Below are 16,288 nucleotides of genomic sequence, written 5' to 3'. Positions count from 1 at the left end.
AAAAGGATCCATTTCTTATGAATTTCACCTCCACAGAGCATAGATGTAAATATGATGGCCTGGAAATTATCATTTTTGGAAATTCTATACTAAATTATTGATGCTCGGAGGGCATCCAATTTGCTTACAAGTCACATAAATCTCTTTTTTATTTCAAATGTTTTCATGAAATATTGACGTTGCTATTCTACTTTCCTTACATTGTTCTTGCATATCTTTAACTGCCCTTTGACTTGTGTATGCTCCCATTCACATGTTCAATTGTGGAAGCATTTCTGTTGACGGGCAGCTAGGCATTTCATATGTGGAGCCTTTAATGCCACATGCAACACTTATACTTGGTGTCCACTCTGATTTCCATAAAGTCAGCATTATATGGAAAGTATCAAAATATCACCCAGATTGGCAAATGCATGTTGCACCAAAATTTGTATCACTCCTGGGTACTCTGTGCATTTTGGCATAGACATGCAGCACAAACATTTTGATTTAGTAATGTGAGGCACGACATCAGTACTGTATGTCAATATTTTTTCATTTTTAGGGGAAATTCAAAGTATCATTACTATGGCCTTCGCATTAAAGCAAACTCACCACTAATTCGACTGATAGAGGATCAGCAGCACTTGGCCATAAGGCAACAGCCATTTACACAGAAGCAGAGGTGAGTAAGTCTAACAGTCCTAGTCCAACTGTTTTAATGCTTTGGCAAAGAAGGAATATCAATATCTTTACCTCATAAGAAGCCTGACAAAAATTCAGCATGTCCCCAAAGTCTCTTAAACAATTTTTATGGAGGCACCATTGAAGATTTCCTGTTGATAATGGGAACTGCTCTGCCAAGACTCCACGTGAGTATAGCTCAGGCCATCGCACAAATCCCCCTCCCTCACCTACATATCCCACTTTCTTTGGGAATAAGCCCATATTTTAAAATACCCATCCCACCTCAGTTATATCCTCCTCTTCTCCACTGTTAGTCAGGTGTACGAGGATACAAAAAAGCACACCATCATATTCAAGGACAGATTTTTCCTTCACTGTTGTCATACTCTTGAACATACCTCACTCATCAGTGAAATGATGCTGTTCTTGCACTGTTTTAACAGAACCTTTTCTCTCCAACACTATACTTTTCACTTATGTTTTATTTTCTCTGCCTATTATACTCAAGAATAGATTGACTTGCCTGGATAGCATACAAAGCAGTTTTTCACTGAATTTCAGGAAGTGACAATAAATAAGAGAAGGGTCTCATTGTGCCTGATGCTGGTGAATAGGCATCAAATCTGAATCTACAACTGTTTCAGATAACTGAAGTATGTCTCTTTTAAGAAAACTTTTTTAATGAAGACTGGTCGTCCAATAGTGCTTTCTCCCGTGCAAATAGCTTTTGTTTTTAGATACTGATTCATGAGGAGGAACAAAGTCTCGTTTTTTTTTATTGTAAGGTCAAATCAATTAGTTTCTACCACCTGGTCTTTGTATTTGGTGAGATTTGCAATAGGAAGGATTGTGAACAAGGATGGAATTTTGTCAAGGATGGATTGCTTGATCATGGTTTTCCTCCAAAGAACTGCCCTAATCTTATAAAAGCTGTGATATTTCTTACTTATCAGGACATTTGTTGGACCCCACAATGGAACATGAGTTCACCTCCCTCACCCTGTTCAATTGAATCTTGTCTGATCTGTACTTCAACTCCATTTCCTGACATTTGGTGCCTGAACTGAAACTATTGCTTAAATTTCAACTCCTTCAACATTCCAATTTCTTTTTGATTATTTTGTTGCACGCCTATGTCACTAATATAATGATTTGACTGCATGGACACCTACCTCTCTTTATTTTGTCATTGTTCCTTATTTCTTTATCGTTAACTATTTTTAAAATTCCTTTCTGGGATCCACGCATTATTGGCAAAGTCAGCGTTTATTTCCCATCCCTAATTGCCCTTGAGTAGGTGGCTGTGAGCTGCTGCACTGAACCATCCCCGTCCTTATGGTGAAGGTATTCCCACAGAGCTGTTGGGGATGGGTTCCAGGATTTAGACCCAGCTACTTCATTTTCTCTGATCCACATGGATTGTTTCACATTCACCCCTAGATTGAATTCCATGCACTATTATTTTGCCCACTTGGTAAATCAATGTCACTGAGTAACTTCCTGCTCTTAGCTAAGCATCTTAACATGTCTTTCCTTTAATCACATTCTCTTATTTTAGCCAAGTTATTCACACTGTAAAATTGGTACTGCAGTGTCAATCATATCAGTCATGAATGAACTCTAAATTTCTTGATTAATTTTGACAGTAGCATATTGGCCATCAAGGTGTGTCCTGAAATTTTCTGTCACTGCTGTGTTGTGACTATTGCTAAGCTGACAAAATAAGGTGAGAAGCTTGACTTCTATTTGTAAGCAGTGGATGACACTTACAACACTAAAGCTTTGGTAGATTTTAACTTCCAAATCATAGAAACATAGAAGATAGGAGCAGGAGTAGGTCATTCGACCCTTCGAGCCTGCTCCGCCATTCAACGAGATCATGGGTGATCTTAAAGTTCAGTACCCCATCCCCGCCTTCTCTCCGTAACCTTTAATACCCTTATACTGAAGAAATAGATCTAATTCCCTCTTAAATATATTTAATGAACCTGCCTCTACTGCCCTCTGTGGCAATGAATTCCACAGATTCACCACCCTCTGGGTAAAGAAATTCCTCCTCATCTCGGTCCTAAATGGTTTGCCTATTATCCTCAAACCATGGCCCCGGGTTCTGGATTTTCCCATCCTTGGAAACATCCCATCTGCATCCATTCTGTCCAGTCCTGCCAGAATTTTATATGTCTCTATGAGATCCCCTCTCAATCTTCTAAACTCCAGCGAGTACAATCCCAATTTGCGCAATCTTTCCTCATAAGTCATTCCTGCCATTCCAGGTATCAGCCTGGTGAATCGCCTCTGCACTCCCTCCATTGCAAGAATATCCTTCCTTAGATATGGTGACCAAAACTGCACACAATACTCCAGGTGGGGTCTCACCAAGGCCCTGTACAGCTGCAGTAAGGTATCCTTGTTCCTATACTCAAACCCTCTTGATATGAAGGCCAACATACCATTTGCCTTTTTAACCACCTGCTGTACCTGCATGCTCGCCTTCAGAGACTGGTGTACAAGTACCCCTAGGTCTCTCTGCACTTCCCCATCTCTTAATCTATTGCCATTCAAATAGTAATCTTCCCTCCGGTTTGTATTACCAAAGTGGATAACCTCACATTTATCCACATTGTAGTGCATTTGCCATGTATCTGCCCAGTCCCTCAATTTATCCAAATCACACTGGAGCTTCCTGACCCCCTCTTCCGTGCACACAACCCCTCCTAGCTTAGTGTCATCTGCAAATTTGGAGATATTACATCCAATCCCCTCATCCAGATCATTAATGTAAATGGTGAACAGCTGGGGTCCCAGTACAGATCCCTGCGGCACCCCACTGGTCACCGCCTGCCACTCAGAAAACGAGCCATTTATCCCAACTCTCTGTCTTCTACCTGCCAGCCAGTTCTCAATCCACATCAATACTTTGCCCCAATCCCATGAGCCTTGATTTTGGAAGCCAGTCGTTTATGCGGGACCTTATCGAAGGCCTTTTGGAAGTCCAGGTACACCACATCCACTGGCTCTCCCCCATCTATTTTACCTGTCACCATCTCAAAGAATTCCAATAGATTTGTCAAGCACGATTTACCTTTTGTAAATCCATGTTGACTCTGTCCGATCCCTTCTCTGCTAGTCATATGCTCCGCTATTACATCCTTAATAATGGATTCCATCATTTTGCCCACTACTGATGTAAGGCTCACCGGCCTATAATTCCCCGCTTTTTCTCTACCCCCCTTTTTAAATAGTGGGGTAACATTAGCTACCCTCCAATCCATGGGTACTGATCCTGAGTCTATCGAGTTCTGGAAAATAATTCTTAAAGCATCTACTATCTGAATGGCCACTTTCTTAAGTACCCTAGTATGTAGATTATCAGGCCCTTGGGATTTATCTGCCTTCAATCTCATCAATTTCCCCAAGACTATGTCCTTAGAGATACTGATTTCTTTCAGTTCCTCCCTTGCATTAGTCTCTATGTTTCCCAACATCCTTGGGAGGTTATTTGTATCCTGTCTTGTAAAAACAGAACTAAAGTAAGAATTTAATTGGTCTGCCATTTCCTTATTCCCCATTATATATTCCCCTGATTCTGACTGCAAGGGACCTACTCTGGATTTCACCAATCTTTTCCTCTTGACATATTCCTCTTGACATATTTATAAAAGCTTTTGCAGTCGGTTTTTATATTTGCCGCAAGCTTACTTTCGTAATTTATTTTTGCTCTCTTGATTAATCCCTTTGTCCTCCTTTGGTGCATCTTGAACTGCTCCCAGTCTTCAGTTGTTATATCAGTGTTGATGTTTGGGAGACCATTTATGATGGAATGTCCCTTTTGGAGCATTAACTGCTCTTGCACCACAATTCTGGGATCAAATATCAACACTGGGGGGGTGGGGGGGGGGGCGGGGAGGGGGAAAACATGTTCTATATTTCACTTTTTTGGAAAATGCTACTTTGACCATTAAGGAATGGACTGTGCTTCAGTCCGTTTTCTCCCTGTTACAGACTCAAGCCAATCCAGAAGGTGGAAGGGATGACAAATGGTATGGGAGTTGGGCAACAGCAGGCTGGTGGCCTGTCAGATATCAGTGCTCAGGTGCAGCAGTATCAGCAATTCTTGGGTGAGTTATAGGAAATGTTTCACATCCTTTATCACAGGCGCAGATGCATGGATTTTGCCTTGCAGTGGTGTGCAAGTCATGAATGGCAATTTTTTAACTATTTCTTCTTTTTTCAGCTCATCAATAAATCCAAAATCTTTTTATCCATTTTACTGAGTACAGTAAAACCACTGATATCCAGCACCTATGGGGATTGGCAGATGCCGAATAAGCATATTTTATGGTTGCTTAAGATTGAATTTTGTGTGATCGGCGAACTAACGGCGAGGCTCGCCAATTTTAAATCTGTATTTTTTACCTATTTATCTTCTGCATTTTTTTTTGCTGCCAGTTGCTTGAATTCCAGATAACGAGGATTTTATTGTCATATGGATGTTATATAATACCATAGTTAGAATGTATCTTTAATTATTGTTTTTGAGATCATCAAGTAACTGTGGATCTGAGATGGCTCTCCTGAACTTTAGTTAAGTAAAAGTTGCTGAAAATCACTACTTTGTGATCTTTGATACCAGTTAAAATTAAAACAAAATATAATTCAATGGAACAAGGAAAGCAGAAAACCACTTTATGGTGATAATGATGGGTTTGATTGTGAGGTCATAAACACAATGATTATAACAGACTGATGTCTAAGATGCTCTTGTAGTGGCCCGCGTGCAGAGACACGGTCTGGCCCACAATGGCTGACAAATGCAGCGACTGCTTGGACCTGGGGGGAGGGGGGGGGTGGGGGGTTACACTCGCCATTGTCCCAGGTGACCTCTGCACAACAGGAAAATGGGGAAATGACAGCTAATCCAAGGCCGACGATCTGATGACGCGGGGCCCTGATGTCAGCGCCAGGGGGCCATATAAGCACGACGGCCAGAGCAATAAATCAGTCACGTTTTCCAAGGCTTTGGGGGACATGATGATCTTTTCCTCACTCGCATAACACACACCCTACATTGGTGACCCCGACAGGTCCAACCGGTAGTTGGACCCAAAGATGACGGATCAAGCGGAGCCAGCGTCCATCCACGCCGTCTCTCTCAGGCTTCCAACGTTCTGGGTGTTACAGCTGCATGTGTGGTTCGAGCAGACTGAGGCTCAGTTCCAGCTTCGCTACATCACCGCCAACGACACGTCTATGTCATGAGCGCCCTTGAACAAGGGCAAAGCAAATACGCGGCCGTCAAAAAGATACTAACCCTCACCTTTGTGCTTTCCTGGCGCAAGCATGCTGCCCAATTGCTGCACGTGGACGGATTGGGAGACTGGGCCCCATCCACCCTAATGAGCGAGATGCCCATTTTAACTGAGGGCCACAAGCCTTTTCTGTTCTTGGAACAGATCTTTATGGAGCAGCTCCCCGAGGATATATGACTCTTGCTCACAGATGAAAATTTTAGCGACCCTCTGAGGGTCTCAGCCCGGGCGGACATGCTCTGGAGAGCGAAGAAGGACACCAGCACTGTTGCAGACTACATCAGTAAGCCCCACGAACAACTCCCAGTGAGATCAAGGCCAACAGAGAGGCAAGTGAACACCCCAGGACAGCTATGCCACCCAACCTGCGGGTTTTCGGAAATGTCCTGGCCAACCGTTGTTGATGGCTGCAGTGGTTGGCCCATGTGATAGCTTCCTCTATGTATAGGATTCACTGTCAGGCAGGGATTTCCTGGTCAACACGGGCACCAAGATAAGTATTCTACCTCCTGCAGGCCTCAACACCCACAATGGCAAGCAGGGCCCAGCACTAAGGGGAGCCAACAGCCCCTACATTTGAACTTTTGGGACCTCCACCATCCTCTTTCGTTTCAGCAACAGCTGTTTTACATGACCTTGTAGCAGTGGCACAATAGCACCTGGGTGCCAACTTCCTTCAGGCCCACTGCTTGCTTGTCAACCTCAAAGGATGCCACTTGATGCACGCAAAACCTTTCAGACTCTGCCTCGGGGGGAAGCCAAGCTACCCACCACCCCCACCCCCCAACCTGGAGTCTATAACACTCCGACAATGAATTTGCCCTCATCCTGATGCAGTTCCCCACGGCCAAGCAAAGGTTGGGGTTAAGGCACCACATATTGACTGAGGGGCCCTCCGTTCCATGCCAGGGCACACCAACTCCCTTCCAAAAAGCTCAGCCTGGCGAAGGAGGAGTTTAAGAAAATGAAAAGGCAGGGATTGAGTTGCATTCTGACAATCCTTGCACCTCTCCTCTCCACGTGATGCCCAAATCACCGGGGGTTGGAGACCATGCAGTGACTACCACCACCTCAACGAGGCCACCACACCTGGCAGATATCCCATGCCCCACATCCAAGACTTTGCCGCCAACCTGGTCAAGGCACAGATGTTCTTCAAGGTGGATCTCATCCAGGGGTACCACCAAATCCCAGTTCACCCCCAGGACATCCCCAAGACAGAACCCTCTTTTGCTTGTTTGAATTCCTCGCATGCCCTTCAGTCTAAAAAATAAGGCATCACAAACCTTTCAGCAGCTGATGGACGCAGTGGGCCAGGACCTCCCATTTGCATTCATCTATTTGGATGATATCATCATTGCCAGCTACAGTCACAGGGACCACGCCACCCACCTGAGACAACTGTGCACCCACTTGAGTGAGTTTGGACTGACTGACTTATCAACCCCAGAAAATGCCAGTTCAGTCTGGACACCATCGATTCCTGGAAAGTTGAAGTGATCCAGCGTTTTGCTAAGCCACGCACAACAAAAGGGCTACAGGAATTCGCCAGTATGATAAACTTTTACCACAGGTTCATACCAGCAGCCAACAGCGGCACGCACCATTCCCCCTTCTTCGCGCTGATGACAGGCAAGGCAAAAGATATTGCTTGGGTCGATGAGTCTTCCAGGGCTTTCCAGAATGCCAAAGACGAGCTGGCCAATGCCACCTTCCTGGTCCACCCCAGACTGGAGGCACCTACCATCTTAACTGTCTACACCTCCAGTACAGTGGTAGGGGGTGTGCTAGAACAACTCATTGAGGGCCAGTGGTAACCCCTGCCCTTTTTCAGCAAGCACCTCTTCCCCCCAGAGCTCAAATACAGTGCTTTTGACCAAGAACTGTTAGCGCTGTACCTGGCGGTAAGACATACCTGTTACTTTTTGGAAGGCCAGCATTTCAGGGTATTCACTGATCACAAGCTGTTGATTTTCGCCTTCCGTAAGGTATCAGACCCGTGGTCAACCCAACAACAGAAACACTTGTTCTACGTTCTTGAGTTTACCACAGACATTCAACATATCACAGGAAAAAACAACATGGTAGCCAATGCTCTGTCCTACCCCACGATCGAATCGATACATACCCTGTCCCAAGAGGTCAATTACATAGCACTCGCCAAAGTGCAGCAGCAGGACTCTGAGATCCCCTTTTATAGGATGGTCTAAGGCACACCTTTAATCATCCTCAGGGAGTTCCTGGTCCCCAATAAATGCCCGGAAGACCCTGTGGCATCCCTCGAGAACTTGCAGGGAAAACTGGGATCCTTGGTCCCACGTCAACCCCCACTGCATGGCCAGCACAAGTATAGCATCCCAAAGGATTGAAAGACATATCAGTACGTGTTCGTGAGAAGGAACACACACAGATCACACTTACAATGACCCTACGAGGGGCCCTACAAGGTCATTAGGGACAATGGCTCCATCTTCATCCTCAACATCAGCGGTAAGGAGGAGACTTTTATCGTCGACTGCCTAAAGCCCGCATATCTGGACTGTACTGAGCCAGTATCCACTCCTCCCCCATGATGCAGGGGCAGGCCACCTAATGCTGTGGACAATGACCTCGTCACCTGGGGGGGGGGGGGGGGTGGTGGTGGTGGGATGTTGTGTAGCATCCTGCGCACGGAGACACAGACCAGCCTGCAACAACGCAGACCTGGGGGTGACACCCACTATCGTCCCAGGTGACCTCTGCCTGGCAGGAAGATGGGGAACTCTAATGGGAACACCAGCCAGTCCGAGGCCGGCGCTCCGATGACGCAGGGTCCTGACATCAGCAAAAGGGGCCCATATAAGCGCGATGGCCAGAACAATAAATCAGTCTCGTTTTCCAAGACTTTGATGTGTGTGTCATTCTTCTCCACGCTCATGTAGTGTATACACTACATTCTGATGATTATTTTTGATGAAAGTTAACTTTCCTTTTATTAATCTGTTATGGTTATGAAATTATCCATTATTCACAGTTAAACCTCATTGCACACTTTGGAAAGCATGAATTTGTGGACTTCAAAGGAACATTGGTTTACCTTGGAAAGAAAATTATTAACAATTTTACACATCTAGATCCCACCTTAAAGGCCTAATAACTAATAATCATGAAGTTATCATCACCTCCATGAATGGATCTTTTCATAACCAAGACCAATGAGCAGATTGATAATTCATACAAATTCTTTAATTCTTCCAAGTAGATGTTTGATCAAATGCATGAAAATAATTACTGCATTTGTGTATTTGAAATTAGCAGGTTATATTATTAGTACTCAAATATACAATCACAGAACTGTAAAAGTAGCATTCCCACTCCATTGGTTAAAAGCCTGACAATTGACGGTGTGTTCAAATTCTTTTAATGTTTGGTCATTTGAATGCAAGCATTTTAACTTTACATTCTTCATTATACAATGTGTTACAGATGCCTCACGGGCTCTACCAGACTTTGTTGAAATTGAGTTGCAGGGAAAGACGTTACCAGATGGTATCACCATTGAACACATCAAGGCTTTCCAGCATCTTTATCGGGAGCACTGCGAGGTTTTGTTATTTTCATAATGCATTAAATTAAAATCACATTTCTCTTTACTGAACATAAAAGTTGATGCTTGACAATTTTGTTTTGGAGAGAAATTCTGTCCAGTCTGTCTCTCTCTCTCTCTACATTTAATTATATAATCATCATATATTTATGATGCAGACATCTTCATCCCACCCTCCTTCATCTAACCCTGTTGGGATATGCAACCATTTGATGCTTGAATGGCTAACATTAGGATACATTTTAAACTTTGAAAACCTACAATTCAGCATGCTGTAGACTTTATTAATTATTAGTTATCAGGTGGCTCAGCTGGTGGCCTTTACAGCGCCAGCGATTGAGACAAGACTTGGGTTCGAATCCCGCGCTGTCCTTAAGGAGTTTGTATGTTCTCCTCGTGTCTGCATGGGTTTTCTCCGAGGGCTCTGGTTTCCTCCCACCCTTCGAAAAAAACTACACCGGTGTATAGGTTAATGGGGTGTAAATTGGACGGCACAGACTCCTAGGGCCGAATTGGCCTGTTACAGTGCTATATATCTAAATTTATAAATAAAAATGTATGTCATCTCCCTAAAGTATTTCTAAGCTTCTTATCAAATTATTTGCAGCAGTAAGTTCAAAATTCAACTTTCTCACTGAAGAAATTATTTGTAAAAGTACCAGGCGCAAGGAAAAAAACCAAATTATGATTTTCTATCATTCTAATAGTATGTGAGGAATATATTACCTGTTGAGGAGGATTTGTTGACGATATATAGAGTGTCATCGCCCAATATCCAGATTTATATGAAGGCTCTGATGTCAATGCTGTTGTCCACAATGATGTCCTGGATGCACAGATCTTTTTAAAAGAAAATTTCTTTGCAGGATCAATGAAAAGTGATCACCGGGGTCAGATTTAACATTGGTACCAGCAGACATAGTGGCTAGAGAGACATTAATGAATGCATTTCTTTGGAAAATTCTAAAAAAATAGACAGGGGAAGCACTTCAGTGTGACTTAAAGGAAACCTATTCTAGTATAGTGACAACAAAGTAAGAAGAATGAGGAGCGTAACAGCATGGAATAGACATTAGAGTGCCTGAGAGGTGAAGAATTGTGGCAAGAGAAAGATCTTGGGGAGGTTAATAAAAAAAAACGCAAGAGAATAAAATGTGAAGCCAGAAATAGGATACCAGTTCCAGAGCAACCAGCAAAATGTGTATATAACGACCCAAAGTGGAGATGCATTGAAATTTGTGTAGTTAAGTCCCGAGAATCCCATGTGGCCTCTATTGGTCATGGCCGACCATGGATACTACACCTAAAGCGTAGCTGGAGTGGCTTTTCCAGGGCACAAGCCAGGGCAGAATTGACATGGAGATCCGTCTGTTGCCCATGAAGTTCCCCCCACCATGCTAATGACAGATCCAAAGGAACAACGAAAGTTGATACAGTTTGGTGCCAGCAGCATCACAGGAGTTGCCATACTGGTGCTGGGTATAGCAGTCAGCCACCTTCGGGATTCTGACTCCAAATTTTTCCTCAAGGTTTACTCCCAAAGCATTTTCCCTAAGCGGGTATAGCCACGAGGCAGCAGCGGTTTGAAATATGAGTTTTCCCTCTCCTAGATGAGTTACCATCCGTGGTTAATGAGCCTCATCTGCCCGGTTACAAGGCACAGTCGCCCACCTTTGCCTCTTCTCCTGTTAGTGAGAACAGCTCCGCTGGGCATAAGAACAATGCCACATGTGAAGGCCAGAAGCTGGACTTAGTTGTCAGAGGCTGTTTGAGATGCACGCCATGTAGAGCATTTGTGTAGCAGTGGGAGCTTGTCCCCACTACCATTCTTCAGCTATGACAACCTTAAGAGAATACACAGAGAATAAAAAGCAAGAAATAATGGTGTGTCCAAAACTAAAAACAGAGGTCCCATGGAATAAAGCTGATAAAACTAAAGGGAGTTTTTTACTAAAGCTAATAATTCTGGATAAAACTAATGCATTCATTATTTGTGGACATTTTATTAATGAGATTACAAACTAAATTACTTCTTAACTAACAAACATTTCAAATGATACTCTCCTTTAATCTCTATAGGCAATCTTGGATGTGATGGTAAACTTGCAGTTTACTTTGGTTGAAACATTGTGGAAGACATTTTGGCGATACAATACTTCCCAGTCCAGTGATGGCTCAGGACTATCAGTGTGAGTGACAAAAAAAAAACAATGTTCAAGGGTACAGAATTCTAAAAATAAGGATGGAAAAGGGCCTGGCCTGAACATGCAAAAGAATGAGGGTGGTGGGGTGTCATTTTGGACTAGAATGAAAAAGTAAACTCCAAAAACCGCTAGGTTTGGAACTTTAAAACCTTTTGAACATGTTGCATAATTTTGCAATCAAAAGGCAAATTGTATGCTTGTTCGAATTGCCCTATAATGTGACAGGTCTGCTTTTTTTGCAGGCATGATGAAGCTGAGAAACGCCTCCCTAAATCATGCCTTGTTGTTCTTTGTAAGTATGAGCCCTCCCTGAAATGGACAAAGTACTGTGATAACATGCTTTACCAAGGTCTTGTGGAGATTCTTATCCCAGATGTTTTGCGGCCTATCCCGAGTGAGTATCTTCAGGAAGGATAAATAACTTGTAAATGATTATTTTGTAGTCGAGAACTACTATACACTGAATGGATTATCCATATCAATGAACTGAAGTTAATTCATTTTCAGGTGCCTTGACTCAAGCAATCCGGAATTTTGCAAAAAGTTTGGAAAGCTGGTTAACCAATGCTATGATGAATGTGCCTGAAGAGATGGTTCGAGTGAAGGTATGTTGGATTTCTGAGACCTCTCTTGTGTAATCTAATACAAAAGAAAAGGTATTTGAACTTTAGCAGCAACAAAAGTAAATGTGACCATACTCATTTCATCACTGGTATCTAATGAAATATCAGTCAAAATTTGTATTACTGCTCAAATAAAAAAACAAAGGGTGGCATGTTGGCGTAGCTGTTCGCACACCTTTACAATGCCAGTGATTGGGGCCAGGGTTCAAATAAGGAGTTTATATGTTTTCCTAGTGTCTGTGTGGGTTTTCCCTGGGGGCTCCAGTTTCCTCCCACCGTTTGAAACGTACCGGGAGCGTAGGTTAAATGGGTGTAAGTTGGATGGCACGGACTCATGGGCTGAAGTGGCCTGTTAACGTGCTGGATGTATGTCTAAATTAAATTAAGGTAGAGTCATATCCTTTGTGCAAGTCTTACAGCCTACAAACCCGTGCTGCCCAATTACATCCTACAACCCCGGTCCATTTTGAACAGAGGAAACCCATGCAGACACAGGGAGAATATACAAACTCTTTACAGACATCAGTGGATTCTAACCCAGGTCGCTGGCACTGTAACAGCATTACACTAACCGCTACGCTAACTGTGCAGCCCTTTATAACTGAGAAATTTTTTAAATGGCTGAAAAGGCTCAATTATCAAGAAAAACAGTTAATGAAATTAAGCAGATATTAATATTCAAATATAATATAACGTTATATTCTGTAATTAGCTTGGTAAAACCTTACATTTCATGAGAAGACAAAACTAGTTAGTAAGCTGAAGAGGGAGACATGAGAAAATTGGTCAGAATTGGATCTTTTGGAGGTTATTTACACGGTTCGGAAGAATATTCCTTTGATTGAGCCTCTATGGGTATGCTGCAAAGAAAGGTTGGATTCAAGGTGGCTGGTCTCTGAGTAATCAAGACTTCTTTCAGGGATGTCAGGCTGCAAGAACTAGTGATAGGAGAAACAGGAAGTTTAAGCTTAAGGATCAGAATTTAAAATTGCTAATGAAGTCAACATGGGAAAAGAGCAACAGGTAAATAAGACATGGAAAGGGGTAGGTTGGGGAAATGTTTGAATGTGCTGAACATATTCGGGAGGATGGGAGGACAAGAGAGCATCATTGAGAAGTGTAAAGGGCACTTTCAGAAATAGAACCATTGAGGCAAAGTAAATATTGATAATGTGCTGAAGGTGGAAATAGACAGCCTTTGTGATAGGGGAACATTGGGTTAGAAATTCAAATTAGGGGTAACTTTTGGGGTAACAATAAATAAATGATTAAAAAATGTCAGTGATTAAAAGTAACAACTAAAGTTGACCATTTTGAGAATTAGAAGGTTTTTTTCAACGCAGAGCTCTTAAAAGGACAGTGTGATGTGAGCAACCTCCTTTGAAGAAGACCGCAGAGCCCACCTCACTGACAAAAGGCAAAGGAGGAAAAACCCAACCCCAACCCACCAATTTTCCCCTGCAACCGCTGCAACCGTGTCTGCCTGTCCCGCATCGGACTTGTCAGCCACAAACGAGCCTGCAGCTGACGTGGACATTTACCCCTCCATAAATCTTCGTCCGCGAAGCCAAGCCAAAGAAAGAATAAAACATGTATAGTACAACTCTGATGATCCAAAATTCTTTAACATTTTGGATAAATGAGGAAATCCGAAACAAATCAGAAATCCTCATTTATCCAAAATATTTTCGGGGCTGAACTGAACCAGGGACGTCAGTCTCCCAGTGACAGCAGCAGAGGACCTCGGGCTCCTGAACAGGAGTGGGACCTCAGTGGGGAAGTGTCAGTGATTGGCATTGGCAAGCCTTTTTTTTGTGAGAATTAAACATTATTTTAATGCTTAAAAAGCCTTACCTTGTTGTTTGTTATTGTTTAAACACTGTTACAAGTGATTCGCTCTGGCTCCTGGGCTGTTTTTTAAAAATGGCCAGTTCTCTGAAAAGAAAATGTTAATCTGAAATAGGCCCAGTCCCAGTCATTTTGGATAATCGGAGTGTACCGTACTTTCATTTTGGTATTATTTGCTTGCAATGCATTGGTTTGCACGTCCAAGTACTGATTTCTAATTTGGATTAATTAATTTGAGTTTTCATTTAAAATCTGTGAAATATGTTTGTTTGACGTTCCTTGAGATATTTGGTATATTTCTGTATTTTGGTAATGGTAGCTTGTACTAGACAATGCCATAAGACGGAGCTGTATACTGCACTCTAATAGGAAGATGATTTAAAGTTCTAATTCGGGATGCTGGGATGCAGTTGAAATTGATCCATAAAATACAAACAATTGAAGGATATTATGTTTCCCCCAAAAAGTGCATGTTATTTTGAATATATTTAATAACATTTTCATCTGACTTATATTTCAGAATGCAGCATGCATTTACTCCATGTGACATCTTGTGGTCCCCATTTGACTCCATGTGACATCTTGTGGTCCCCATTTGACTCCATGTGACATCTAGTCATCCCATTTGAATGAGAGATTGATTTGATTGCTGAACCTGAGCTACATTTTCTTTTGAGTATAACCACCCACCTCTCGACACTGCACATAGTTCAAAGGCCTTCTAAGGATGAACTATAATCCAACTTGCTTGGGATGTTTATATTCCATGAATGATTTTAAATAAATGCTTGCATTCTCCGTGTTAATTATAAACATGATGTATTTGCTCAATAACAATGCCGCTTTTCATTTTTAATTCTTGCAGGTGGCAGCAGCAAGTGCCTTTGCGCAGACTTTGAGGCGCTACACATCGCTAAACCATCTTGCTCAGGCAGCCCGTGCTGTACTGCAGAATACTGCACAGATAAACCAGATGCTGAGTGATCTGAACAGAGTCGATTTTGCAAATGTTCAGGTAACTAGTATTTGCACCAAAAGTATCATGTTCAACTCAAGCAGAATTAAGAGGATATTGAACAGCCTTAAATATGCCTGGTTTTCAGAAGCCTCACCTGAAGATCATCCATTGATTTCTGCAGGGAACAACATGGTGTAGAAATAACAATTCTTGTATCACATGATAACCTTATAACAGCGATAATACAGACATAAAGATAGGAACTGTTAATGAGGAAGAATTCAAAGCCATCACACCATCTAAAAAGCTGTTAGCCATCATGGTGTTCATTCAGAAGAAAGGGAAGAAATAACAAGGAAACACTGGAAGAGTGAGCCCTCTGAGTGCAAGATAAATAGAATGGATTAAAATGTGAGTGTTCAATATTTAATTTAGACATGCAGCACAGTAGCAGGCCCTTTCAGGCCAAGAGCCTGTGCCACCCAAATACCCCAATTAACCTACGTTTTGGAGGGATGGAGGAAACCGGAGCACCCAGAGGAAACCCACAGAGATACTGAGAGAACGTACAAACTCCTTTCAGATTTGAAAATTGCTGGTGCAGTATTAGCCATGTGCTAACTGTTAAAGAAAGGCCCCAACGAGATTTGAACTCATGATCCCTGGTTTTCGAGACCCATGCTCTAACCACTGAGCTATGAACCCTGTTAAATACAAGAGAAGTAGGCCATTCAGCTGTGCCATTCCAGCAAGAACTGATTTGTTCTCCCACTCAGCCCCACTCCCCTGCCTTCTCCCCATATTCCTTGCTGCACTGACTATTCAGATGCCCCTCAATCTAAAACTGAACCCTCACTCTTTCTGGCATTGGCCAGCAATTGAACCCTGGTTTCACATGGAAGGCAAGAATTCTACCCTTGAACTACCAATACATGCACTAGCATGTGATTGTATTGAAATAAAATGTTCTATCAGTATAGTAACTGGAGATTATTAATAAATATTGCTAAAATTCTTAAGGATTTATTTTTTGTGATGGCAGTTACTGTAGCAAAGTCTAAGAAAAGTTATTGAAATTGCCACTCTGCTTTTAG

General features: G+C 42.5%; 1 protein-coding gene across 8 annotated transcripts in view; it reads left to right on the top strand.

Annotated features, from left to right (window-relative positions):
- The window catches only part of rfx1a (regulatory factor X, 1a (influences HLA class II expression)), a 114,125-nt gene that overhangs the window by 79,687 nt on the left and 18,150 nt on the right, over positions 1 to 16,288 (top strand). For 5 of the 8 annotated variants that reach the window (XM_069927254.1, XM_069927257.1, XM_069927252.1 and 2 more), the window contains 7 exons: positions 545 to 664; positions 4,648 to 4,784; positions 9,441 to 9,559; positions 11,641 to 11,750; positions 12,008 to 12,159; positions 12,273 to 12,370; positions 15,102 to 15,251. In XM_069927254.1, coding sequence (XP_069783355.1) covers positions 545 to 664; positions 4,648 to 4,784; positions 9,441 to 9,559; positions 11,641 to 11,750; positions 12,008 to 12,159; positions 12,273 to 12,370; positions 15,102 to 15,251 — 886 coding nt within the window. The remainder of the gene's footprint in view (positions 1 to 544; positions 665 to 4,647; positions 4,785 to 9,440; positions 9,560 to 11,640; positions 11,751 to 12,007; positions 12,160 to 12,272; positions 12,371 to 15,101; positions 15,252 to 16,288) is intronic. The other 3 variants (XM_069927258.1, XM_069927256.1, XM_069927251.1) reach the window with 1 other exon arrangement.

The sequence above is a fragment of the Narcine bancroftii genome, chromosome 3 (genome assembly GCF_036971445.1).
Source record: "Narcine bancroftii isolate sNarBan1 chromosome 3, sNarBan1.hap1, whole genome shotgun sequence".
Taxonomy (NCBI): domain Eukaryota; kingdom Metazoa; phylum Chordata; class Chondrichthyes; order Torpediniformes; family Narcinidae; genus Narcine; species Narcine bancroftii.
The sequence above is the reverse complement of the archived record's forward strand: the minus strand, read 5'-3'. Positions and strand labels throughout refer to the sequence as shown.